The sequence below is a fragment of the Osmerus eperlanus genome, chromosome 25, assembly GCF_963692335.1.
Source record: "Osmerus eperlanus chromosome 25, fOsmEpe2.1, whole genome shotgun sequence".
NCBI lineage: Eukaryota > Metazoa > Chordata > Actinopteri > Osmeriformes > Osmeridae > Osmerus > Osmerus eperlanus.
Genome location: NC_085042.1, coordinates 5,054,578 through 5,066,254, shown reverse-complemented (window position 1 = coordinate 5,066,254; position 11,677 = coordinate 5,054,578). Strand labels below are relative to the sequence as shown.

General features: G+C 49.9%; 2 protein-coding genes across 2 annotated transcripts; one reads left to right on the top strand and one right to left on the bottom strand.

Annotated features, from left to right (window-relative positions):
- Positions 1 to 1,691: 1,691 nt before the first annotated feature.
- akr1a1a (aldo-keto reductase family 1, member A1a (aldehyde reductase)) lies at positions 1,692 to 4,875 on the top strand. The gene is made up of 7 exons (XM_062451425.1): positions 1,692 to 1,795; positions 2,572 to 2,691; positions 3,007 to 3,158; positions 3,270 to 3,465; positions 3,634 to 3,833; positions 3,956 to 4,115; positions 4,216 to 4,875. Exons 1-7 carry the CDS (start codon positions 1,715 to 1,717, stop codon positions 4,279 to 4,281), a joined length of 975 nt encoding a protein of 324 aa, XP_062307409.1. The 5' UTR covers positions 1,692 to 1,714; the 3' UTR covers positions 4,282 to 4,875.
- Positions 4,781 to 11,514, bottom strand: vcp (valosin containing protein). Its single transcript, XM_062451404.1, has 17 exons — positions 11,354 to 11,514; positions 10,179 to 10,290; positions 9,857 to 10,029; positions 9,493 to 9,635; positions 9,175 to 9,305; positions 8,955 to 9,086; positions 8,655 to 8,757; positions 8,235 to 8,368; positions 7,994 to 8,129; positions 7,723 to 7,835; positions 7,034 to 7,198; positions 6,787 to 6,909; positions 6,476 to 6,688; positions 6,064 to 6,372; positions 5,700 to 5,855; positions 5,397 to 5,551; positions 4,781 to 5,298 (listed from the first exon to the last, which is right to left on the bottom strand). The coding sequence occupies exons 1-17, from the start codon at positions 11,368 to 11,370 to the stop codon at positions 5,193 to 5,195; spliced, it is 2,421 nt and encodes an 806-aa protein (XP_062307388.1). The 5' UTR covers positions 11,371 to 11,514; the 3' UTR covers positions 4,781 to 5,192.
- Positions 11,515 to 11,677: the final 163 nt, after the last annotated feature.

Here is an 11,677-nt window from a genome sequence, read left to right as displayed (position 1 = left end):
ACAGAAAGGAGCACGTGACCACACGGTCAGTGGACGTGACACTGCCGAGGAGCGTGTTCTGCCGCAGCAGGACTGTGCTCAGGAGGGCAGGCAGGGTGGACAGCTTGTGTTGGTGTCCAACTGTTCCCAGCTCTCAGACAGACTAGCTGCGTCCAGTGGCCTTGTTAAGCAGGGGGGTGAGGAGAGGGGGGTTATGGTGTGTGTGTGTGTGTGTGGGGGGGGGGGGGGGGGGGCGTGTGTGAAGAGTTCATCACTTTCCTGAAATAAACTCCAGAAAGTCCAGTAGGGAGCAGAGTAGAGATAGGAGGGGGAAGGTGGTTTGGCTCCAGAGATAATTACATCATGTATGTTTCCACAAGGGTAAGACTGGGTCTTCCCAGTTTCCCCAATGTGTCTGTGCTTGTGGTCAGAACAGGGTGACACGGATGACACAAGCATACAAACATACTCTCCCAGGAGTCCATTGCATTGCCAAAGTTAATGAATTCAGACGCGTGTGACAATCAGTCACACAGCGTCACAAGTGGACTCATGGTGACTTGCATTTCTGCAGGGGTCAGAAGTCACAAACAGCAAGTTTGACCGACTAACCAGGGGTGTCATTAGACCCTTTTTACTGGGGCACGTGCCACAGTAAAATCGAAAGTTTGAGTTTTAACAATTTAATTTATTATTCAGTGTATTCATTTAGATTGATAATCCCGGAAAAAATAAACGCAGTATCCCAATCAACGCTTGTAAAATTGGTCAGTTTAACCGAAAACACAAACCAATGCCCCAGAATTCCATGTCAGCGTGCTCTTCTGAGCCTGCCAAATAGCCACTGCAGCACGCACACAGAAGTCCAGGTGTCGGACACGGCACACAAGAATTGAGGTAGGCTAAGAAAACATTACAAAACGAAATAAAGTTTCTAAATGATAGGCCTACCGATCAACTTATTTTGACTAAAAACAAACAAAAAACAGTATGTTTGTGTTCAAATGAATTTAAAAAAATGTGCGCGCTCGCATTAACTATTGATGTCCCTGCCAAAGCTGATGTCAAACTTGCGTCCCTGAACTGTTGTATAGTGGGTTAAGCAAGGGGAGTTGAATAGGGGCCTGTGCCCCAGTAGAGTTTTATGTCTAACATTTCCCCTGCGACTAGCTATAGGCCTAGGTTTGAACATCGCTACGTTTCTGCGTGTGTTTAAGAGCCATTTGCTTTGTTTTGATATAGAACTACAAGGCATCGCAGTTTGAGTTAAAAAATTACGATCTCCGGAAGGCACAGGTGTGCAGCTGGAAGACGCCAAACCACGGTCTTTTTTCAACCGCTCGCAACCACGCGAAAATGACTTGTTTGTTAAACCTTTTCATTTATTTGATACATTTTTGAATACTTTGGATACACAGACTTTAAGATGCACTCATCCAACTCTAATTTATTTGATGAACGAAAGCACAGCGTGCGAAGCATAACGCCCTGCACGCTCACACCCACTCATTCTTTCATCATTTCATTCATCAGTCATTCTTCCTGCTGCAACCCGAGCCTTCAATCAACCCAGCTCAGCAAGTAAGTCATACATGTTAACACTGCGCTGACAGCAAGTACTACAACTATAGGCCTCCATTAGGCTTAGCTATTTGGAACAACGGAAAGCCATGACTGTGTGTGTGTGTGTGTGTTTCTTTACAGTACTGTACGCCTCATCCTGTGAGCTGCGGTCATGAGTTCCTTTGTGACTCTGTCGTCAGGTCAGAGGATGCCCTTGGTAGGGCTGGGCACCTGGAAGAGTAGCCCTGGACAGGTCAGCACACACATTAGAGTGTGATTGTGTTTGAGAGTACATCTGTGTGTGTGTGATTTGTGTTTGAGAGTACATCTGTGTGTGTGTGATTTGTGTTTGAGAGTACATCTGTGTGTGTGTGATTTGTGTTTGAGAGTACATCTGTGTGTGTGTGTGTGTGATTTGTGTTTGAGAGTACATCTGTGTGTGTGTGTGTGTGATTTGTGTTTGAGAGTACATCTGTGTGTGTGTGATTTGTGTTTGAGAGTACATCTGTGTGTGTGTGATTTGTGTTTGAGAGTACATCTGTGTGTGTGATTTGTGTTTGAGAGTACATCTGTGTGTGTGTGTGATTTGTGTTTGAGAGTACATCTGTGTGTGTGTGATTTGTGTTTGAGAGTACATCTGTGTGTGTGTGATTTGTGTTTGAGAGTACATCTGTGTGTGTGTGTGATTTGTGTTTGAGAGTACATCTGTGTGTGTGTGTGTGTGTGATTTGTGTTTGATAGTACATCTGTGTGTGTGTGATTTGTGTTTGAGAGTACATCTGTGTGTGTGTGTGATTTGTGTTTGAGAGTACATCTGTGTGTGTGTGTGTGTGTGATTTGTGTTTGAGAGTACATCTGTGTGTGTGTGATTTGTGTTTGAGAGTACATCTGTGTGTGTGTGTGTGTGTGATTTGTGTTTGAGAGTACATCTGTGTGTGTGTGTGTGTGTGATTTGTGTTTGAGAGTACATCTGTGTGTGTGTGTGTGTGTGATTTGTGTTTGAGAGTACATCTGTGTGTGTGTCTGCAGGTGAAGCAGGCGGTCCTAGCGGCTCTAGACTTCGGTTACAGACACATCGACTGTGCCGCTGCCTACAGCAACGAACAGGAAGTGGGCGACGCCCTGGCAGAGAGGGTGGGGCCTGGGAAGGTGAGAGGGAGGGGCAAAGAGGGCAGTAACGGCAGTAACATGTTTAACTAACCCTCCAATGTTAACTAACCCTCCAATAACAGCAAGCATCATTTAAACCAGGAAGCATCACAGCAACATAATGACAGTTCATTCCTTCAGTACATGTTCATCAGCAATGGGGAATCTTACAGTAAAGTGAGACAACCAGCAGAGGGATGGGTATAGCTCAGTGGTTCAGGCATTTGACTGTACATGAAGAGGTCACAGGCTCAAATCCCCCTCTGGATGAAAGCATCCTCTAAATCCGTCCGTTTGTCGTCACGGCGTCCCCAGGCGCTGCGCCGAGACGAGGTGTTTGTGACGTCCAAGCTGTGGAACACCAAGCACCACCCTGAGGACGTGGAGCAGGCCTGCAGGAGCAGCCTGGCCCAGCTGGGCCTCTCTTTCCTGGACCTCTACCTCATGCACTGGCCCATGGCCTTCCAGTGAGCAACACACACACACAGATGTTCCCTCTCAGTAACAGTCAGAAATACTGGATGTTTCTTGTGTAACTTCATTGTTTTTTTTTTGTGTGTGTGTGTGTGTCCGTCCAGACGCGGGCCAGAACTCATGCCTAAGAGGGCGGATGGGAGTGTGTGTTACGCCGACACACACTACCGGGACACCTGGGTTGCCATGGAGACTCTGGTAGACAAGGGTCTGGTGAAAGCCATCGGATTGTCGAACTTCAACGCGAGACAGACCGATGATGTCCTCAGCATTGCTAAACACAAGCCTGTTGTCAACCAGGTAAGAGAGAGAAAGAATGTGTCTGTGAGAAAAAGAGAGAGGGGGGTAGTGAGAGAGCGAGACAGAGGAGAAAGGGAAAAAGAGTGGGGAGAGCTAGAGAGAATAAAAGAGAGAGGATGTTGTTTTGAACGTATCCAACAAAGTCTAGTGTAACTGTCCTGGTTGCAGGTGGAGTGTCACCCGTATCTGTCCCAGGCAGAGCTGCTGTCTCACTGCCGCTCGGTGGCTGTGTGTGTGACGGCCTACAGCCCCCTGGGCAGCGGGGACCGGCCCTGGGCCTCGCCTAGTGAGCCCTGCCTGCTGGAGGAGCCCAAACTGGGGGCCATTGCCCGGAGGCTCCACAAGAGTCCTGCCCAGGTCATCCTCAGGTAGGCTAACCCAGCCCCAGGCCTCTCCTGGTCAGATACTTACAACCCAACGTTCAGCCTGGTTTGAGGTGTAGTTCTCTCACACACACACACACACCTGAACACTGTGTGTGTGTTCTCAGGTGGCACGTGCAGAGGGGCGTGGTGTGCATCCCTAAGAGTGTCACGCCCTCCCGGATCCAGCAGAACCTGCAGGTGTTTGACTTCAGCCTCTCGGAGAGCGACATGGTGGAGGTCGCCTCGCTCAACCACAACCAGCGCTTCATCGTGCCAGCCGTAGAGGTGAGCGTCACAGGGCCTGACTCACCTCTGTATGTCCCTGACCTGCTCACTGGCTGATTCTCCTCTAACTGTTGGGTGTGTGTGTGTGTGATCTTTGCAGAGGGATGGTGAAAGGGTGTGGAGAGATGCGGAACATCCTCATTTCCCCTTCCTGGATTCTTACTGATCTCAAGACACAAGATTAGAATCCTAACCCTACACCTCTTTGCATTTTAACCCTTGTGCTGCCTTCGGGTCACAATGACCCCAAGGTTCACAATGACCAACGACCCATCGTTGTGTTGCGACAACTTAACCCAATACAAAACCAAAATAATTTATAATCAAAACCTTCACGCTGTGGGGGGTGTGAGACAGCCCAACGGTTAAAAAATGCTTCACTTTATTTTTGTATTAGGTAAAGTTGTCGCAACACAACGGGTCACAATGACCCTACAGTAACACAAGGGTTAAATGTATTTTCAATCACTGTTGCAAATGGCCTGAAATGTATTTGTCTAAATAGATAACACTCTGTGATTCAGAGTTCACTATATTTTAAACATGTGGATCTAGGAGAGCCGTTTCATTCCAGTACTGTCCTCATGTGTTCAGAATGTTTAATTAGAGATGAGAATCACCAATTACCTTTAAACTATAGTACAATGAAGACCCATACTTGATAATCACATTTTAATTCAGTGAGATTTTATTTTCAACATTTTCAAACTTGTCAGACATTATATGCTACTGTTCATAAAAAATGAAGTTATTAGCAATTTGTTGGATTTTTTTCAGTTCTTATAATCTACCATAGAATCCCATCTGTAGTCATTCATGTATAGGGTTGTGATATATTCAGAATGAGGTCCAACACCCCCCCCCCCCTCCTCTTATCAGCCAATGGCATTTCACCTCTACCCCCCCTTCTCCCACATCCAAACCAGAGCAAAAACCAAGCAGCTACATGCTTTTTCCATCAGAGGGGAATCATACAAAAAAGAAAACACAAAGAAGCACAGTCCTAAAAAGGTGGAATCGGTTGAGTTTTTGTACAGGTGATCCCGGTGTAGGCCACAGTGGGGCGCTGTGTCTCGTCTATCCGTACAGGTCGTCGTCGTTGTCCTCGTTGAAGACCGGCCCTCCACTGTTGCCTCCTGTGCCCTGGCTGGGACCGCTGCCCCCCGCAGTGCTGGTGGGAAACCTGCCGGCCGGGTGGGAACAAGGTTAGAGAAGGTCTAGCTTTTTTACACAACTGTGAAAGACGCGCATGTGTACACACACACACACACACACACACACCTGAAGCTGCCGAAGCCCCTGCTCTGCTGCAGCGTCTGGGCGAACATCTCGTATTTGCGGATGTCGTTGTCGCTGACGGAGCGGCGGGCGAAGCGCATGGCCTCCTCAAAGTGGTCCTTCCTGATCTCTGGGACGGGGTCGTCCTCCTCCACCTCCTGGACAGGCAGGTGAGTAGAGTGCAGACAGAGGAGAGGGAAGAGTCAGGAAGGGAGGATTGTAGGGAGGGAGGAGTGTAGGAAGGGAGGGGAGGAAGGAGTGTAGGAGAGGAGGGAGGAAGGGAAGAGAGGAGGGAGCAGTACTGACCATGGCAGAGGGGTTGGTCTGCCTCTCCCTCTCCCTCCTGATCTCGTTCTCAATGCTCTCTCTGATGGCCAGCTTACACGCCCGCTGGCAGATCTCCGTCAGGTCAGCGCCGGAGAAGCCATTGGTCATCTTGGCCAGGAAGTCCAGGTCCACGTCCTATCAGGAGAGCAGAGAGGAGGTGTTCACCAATCAGCCAGAACATCAAACACGATCCATGTTTTAACCTTCAGAGGCCAGAATTAGGCTCATAAAAAATGTATGGCTGTGTGTCTGACTGTAATAATTGTCTTGTAGAAGAACAGCCTTCAATATATCGATCGTTGCTTCCCAGCAGGCTGAGATGCGAGCTGAGATGCGACCCCACCTTGCCGATGGGGCTCTTGCGGAGGTTGGCCTTGAGGATGTTGATCCGGCTCTTCTCGTCGGGCAGGGGGATGTAGATGAGCTGGTCCAGGCGCCCGGGGCGAAGGATGGCCGGGTCGATGATGTCGGGCCTGTTGGTGGCGCCGATGATGAACACGTTCTTCTTGCTGGACATGCCGTCCATCTCCGTCAGGATCTGGTTGATGACGCGGTCGGCCGCGCCGCCGCCGTCGCCCACGTTGCCGCCGCGGGCCTTGGCGATGGAGTCGAGCTCGTCGAAGAAGAGGACGCAGGGGGCGGCCTGCCGGGCCTAGAACACACACAGAGAGAGGGGGTTTAGATCTCTCACACACACACACACACCTCACTAGCCTAACCCTAATCCCTCTGCAGCTATGGATCCCAGGCCTCACCTTGTCAAAGATCTCCCTGACGTTGGCCTCGGACTCCCCGAACCACATGGTGAGCAGCTCGGGCCCCTTGATGGAGATGAAGTTGGCCTGGCACTCGTTGGCGATGGCCTTGGCCAGCAGGGTCTTGCCGCAGCCGGGGGGGCCGTAGAACAGCACGCCCTTGGACGGGGTCATGCCGAACTTCAGGAACTTGTCGGGGTGCTCCACTGGGTACTGGGGGAAGAGAGGGGGGTGAGTCGGGCGTGAGAGAGAATGAGTGTGTGAGAGAGAGAGAGAGAGAGAGAATGAGTGTGTGAGAGAGAGAGCTCTACCTGGACCAGCTCCTGCAGCTCTCTCTTGACGTCGTCCAGCCCTCCGATGTCCTCCCAGGAGATGTTGGGCACCTCCACCACCGTCTCCCTCAGAGCTGATGGGTTGCTCTGGCTCAGCGCCCACTGGAGACACACACACACAGTCATTACATCCTAGCCTCCTCCAGAAGGAAAACATGTCATGGGGCTAAGCTCCACTCCAGGCAGGAGATCTGGACCCCGGTACAGGGGCTGTTGTGGCTCTCACCCTGAAGTCGTCCATGGTGACGGCCAGGGAGTTCATGACCTCGGCGTCGATGGTCTCGTCCTCCAGGTCGATCAGGTCCATCTTCTTCCTGATGGCCTGCAGCGCCGCCTCGGAGCACAGCGCCGCCAGGTCGGCGCCCACGTGGCCGTGGGTCTCGTTGGCCACCTGAGAACGCAGACGCCAGCCGTTACCGTGGTGACACATCCATGAGTACAGGTGCCTGGTAAATACAGACCGTTCCCTTGACGCTGAACACCGAGATACTGTTAGAACTGGGCACTTATGATCCTTGATTCCTGTATTTCCTATGTGTATGTTGCTTTTGATTAAAGCGCCCACATGGGGAATGATTAATAGTGTGTGTCTGTGTGTCTGTCCAACACACCTGATTCAAATGAATGGTCGTTAACAGGCTTCTGCATAACTAGATAACGACCCATTCATTTGAATCAGGTGTGTTGGAGCAGGGAAACATCTAAAACGTGCAGGACAGGGGGTTCTTGAGGACCAGGGTTGAGAACCACTGTGCTAGAGGTGCAGGGTTAATAACACCCCATGTACCTGTAGTTAAATGTCAAACTGGAAGTGTTCTACCAGTTTGACTCAGGTAGGCTGGTACTGCTACACGGCATGGCATTTAAGGCTATTTATATTCCAGAGGAACAGGACTGACGTGTGTGTGTGTGTACCTGCTCCAGGTCCACATCGTCAGCCAGCTTCATGTTCTTGGTGTGGATCTGCATGATCTCCAGTCTGCCTGTGGCATCTGGGATGCCAATGTCCACCTCCCTGTCAAACCGCCCTGAACAACAACAACAACAACAACACACACACACACACATGCTAAGAATAACACATACGCTTTGGGCAACACACACTAAACCAGAAAGACTCAGACCATCATATAAAGCACGAATGGCATTGTGAAAATGTGTGCGAGTATGAATGTGAGGGTCTAACCAAATCTCCTGAGGGCGGGGTCGATGCTGTTGGGTCTGTTGGTGGCTGCCATGACGATGACGTGAGCCCTCTGCTTCAGGCCGTCCATCAGGGTCAGCAGCTGGGACACAATACGCCTCTCCACCTCCCCGTGGGTCTACACACACACACACACACACTTTAACATACTAGCTAACCAACGTTCCACTGCTATCCAGGTTAAGATTCCTTCACACCTGCCTCCCTCTCCCCCCCTCCTCACCTTCTCTCTCTTGGGAGCGATGGCGTCCAGCTCGTCGATGAAGATGATGGCGGGGGCGTTCTTCTCGGCCTCCTCGAAGGCCTTCCTCAGGTTGCTCTCGCTCTCTCCAGCCAGCTTGCTCATGATCTCAGGGCCTGGGGAAACACGGCAGTCATGACCAATCAGACCCGTCCTGAAACCAGAGCCCCCAGCCCTGGTCCTGCCGTCTCAGGGCTGAGAGCGTCCCCTTGTCCTGGGTCGAATCCCTGACCTCCACTAGCGCTGCGACACATCCTCTAAGAATAGCGACAGCAGCTGAGGTCTAGCGACCACACAGGGTTCTAGAAATACACAGGGTTCTCGACATACAGGGTTCTAGAGAAACACGGTTCTTAAACAGACAGCATTCTAAAGCAGACAGGGTTCTGCAGCGTCTCTCACCGTTGATGAGGAAGAAGAAGGCTCCGGTCTCGTTGGCCACCGCCCGGGCGATCAAGGTCTTTCCTGTACCAGGGGGTCCATACAGCAGGATACCTCGAGGGGGCTAGGGGAGGTGAACATCTTTCATTTACATCCATTTACCTCTGGCGGAAACAGACAGCAGTGCCGCTCCCAAAAAGTTAAAAGTCTTACTGGTAAGATCCCATGCGTTGTCATCTACTAATCAATAAACATCTACTCTCAGCGACGACATGTTGATCTGTGCCTTCAAGGGTGTGTGTGTATGTGTGTGAGTCCCACCTTGACTCCGATGGCCTTGAACAGCCCAGGGTGTCTGAGCGGCAGCTCCACCATCTCCTTGATCTGGGCCAGCTGTTTCCTCACGCCCCCGATGTCGTCGTAGCCCACCTCGTTCAGAGACTCCTCCTCGTCCTGCGCACAGTCAACCCAGACACGGACAAGGGGTTTGGAACGCTGCCCGTTTGTTTGTGTCTTGTCATTCGCTGGGCCGTTTACCCACCTCTCTCCTGATTGGCTCTCCCTCGCAGTGGATGACGGTGTCCGGCGCGACGATGCAGTAGGGGGAGGGGTCGGTCTCGACCACCTTGAACTCCACGGCTCGCATGCCCCCCCTCACCAGGAAGATGTCGCCTTCGCAGGGAGGAGATGCAAATGAGGAAAACCATTCATTCTACTGCTAGTCAGGAGAGCTTGGTTAATAACTAAGCCCTCTGTACATGCGTATGTGTGTGTGGGGGAGGGTTGTGTATATATGTGTGTGAGGGTGGTGGGAAGGTTCTGTGTCTGTGCGTGCGCGGCCTATGCGTGTGACGCTCACCCTTGCGAATGGGCCGGTAGGCTTCAAGGAAGTAGGGCTTGAGGTAGACCTCAAACAGGTTTCCAGTGATGCCCTCCACGGTGTCGTCGATGGGGAGAACATGGATCCTCTTCCCGTACTTCACATCTGGACATGGCTGGATACTGCAGCACACAGAGACATACACTCAGTAACCACTCTCTCGTGACCAGCTTTTTGGTCCAGCACTGCCCACAGTAAAGGCAGTGATCCTGGGTTACTAGACCCAGATGAAAGCTTACCAAGGAGGAAGCTGTGTGCCGAGTTTATTTACAAAGGAGGAGGGCGTGTGTTGTGCATGTACAGAGAAGTGTGTGTCTGTGTGTTGCGTTTATTTGGTTCTCACCTGATGACGTCACCAAGGCGGACCCTCAGGTTGTTGCGGACCACCCTGTTCATGCGCACCTTCTCGTCGGAGCAGGTGTCATCAGACAGGACAATGCACACGGTCTCCCTCCTCTTCTTCCCCTTCATCAACACCGTGTCGCCACGGAACAGCTGCAGCTCATCCATTTTAGCCTAATATACACAGACACAAACAAACACACAATGTTATGGTTTTGGTTCACAGCCATGGCATACTTGCCTTGTTGATATAGGTGCTTTCCACAGAAGCAAACCAAAAGTGAAAGATGTTTTGTTAAGAACCATTCCATTGAATATCTCACCTGAGACAGGGAGACCACGCTGTTGTCCTCGTTGATTGACTCATCGACAATCAGTCTGTTAGGTCTGCTTTTCTGTTTCAGTATTGCGGTGGAAAGATCATCATTTTTGGTACTGTAAAAAAAATGAATGCCAGATTAGGTCATCTGTGAAAACACATGTTTACTTTTGACCCCTAACTATCAACAAGCGTTCTTAACCCAGTTTCATTCCCCCGTTTTCGGTCTGCCATTGTTGACCAGTCAACGACCTAATTATTAAATTGTTATTGAGCCGCTAGCTAAATATGTTGTAACGGTAACTTGCTAGCCGGCTACGTTAGCTTGCTAGCTCGGTGTTAGCTAGCTAGCTTAGATGACACAGCAAAAGGGAAGAACTAATAAGTGGTTCTCTATTAATAATTTAAGCTGTTCGCCACATTGTCCACCACCTTTCGCTACAATTATACATTGGTGTACAACTAGCTAACCTAGCTAGCTAACGTCACAAAATATGATGCGGCTAAATCACGAGTGCTGTGACAACATGCAATGATTTTAAAATTCTACTAAAAAAAGCAGCTAATACATTAGCCTGGTTGTGGCTGTCAAATGTTGCAAGGCCACTTACCCGGATCTAACAGTTGGCTAGCTAGCTGGCTGGAGGCCAATGAAGACTTTAGTAAAGTTAACTAGCTGTTAAGTCATCTTTATTATGATATGTCAAGACAGCCTGTGATCCATGCGATGCTAAGATATGTTGAATGCCTTTGGCTAGATAGACAACCTTAGCAAACTCAAAACGGTGCCGGTAGGCCCTGTTCTTATGCAAGACATTGCTTGGTAGCTAGCTAGCCTAGCTCGTAGCTAGCTAGCGTGAGTTGTGCTTTGTCAATGCAGTTGTCTGTCAATTTGGGTGCCTAACAAATAAGCCAAAGCAACTATTAAAACGGCTTGTTGGCAAGTTGTTTGTAAAGCAGATCGGCCCACACCGGCATACATTAGGTGTCAATTTATTTTGGGATTGTATTCCATCCTTGGCTACTGACTATTGTAGTGATCAAGCTAGCTTACTAGTAGCCGTACGTTGCTACTGCTAGCCTAGCACGCTATTCTTTCTGCGCAGCTGAGGTAAAATATTGTTAGACCTGACATAGCCGCTAGAAAACAGATATTTTCGTCAACATATCTTTACTCACTCTGCCGCCGAGGCCATGGTGTTCCTCCAGAAATAGTTTGTATAAATAAAAAGAAGCTAACACGCTATTTGTGAAGCTCGGTTGCTAATTTGCTTCACAACGTTCTTTTCCGTTTATTTCCTTCGACTAGCTACAGCAGACCGATCGGAGCACATCAAAAGCGATGGCGGAAAGGGATACGCCTACTAAAGGCGAGTACCCAATGAGAGGAATGTTTATTTCTCCGTGTTCTAGAACTTTGTTCAGTTTCAGCCAATTGGGTATCAGATAACATCTGTGGGATGTCCTACAACTCATACTGGTTTCCAATTGGTTCCATTATTC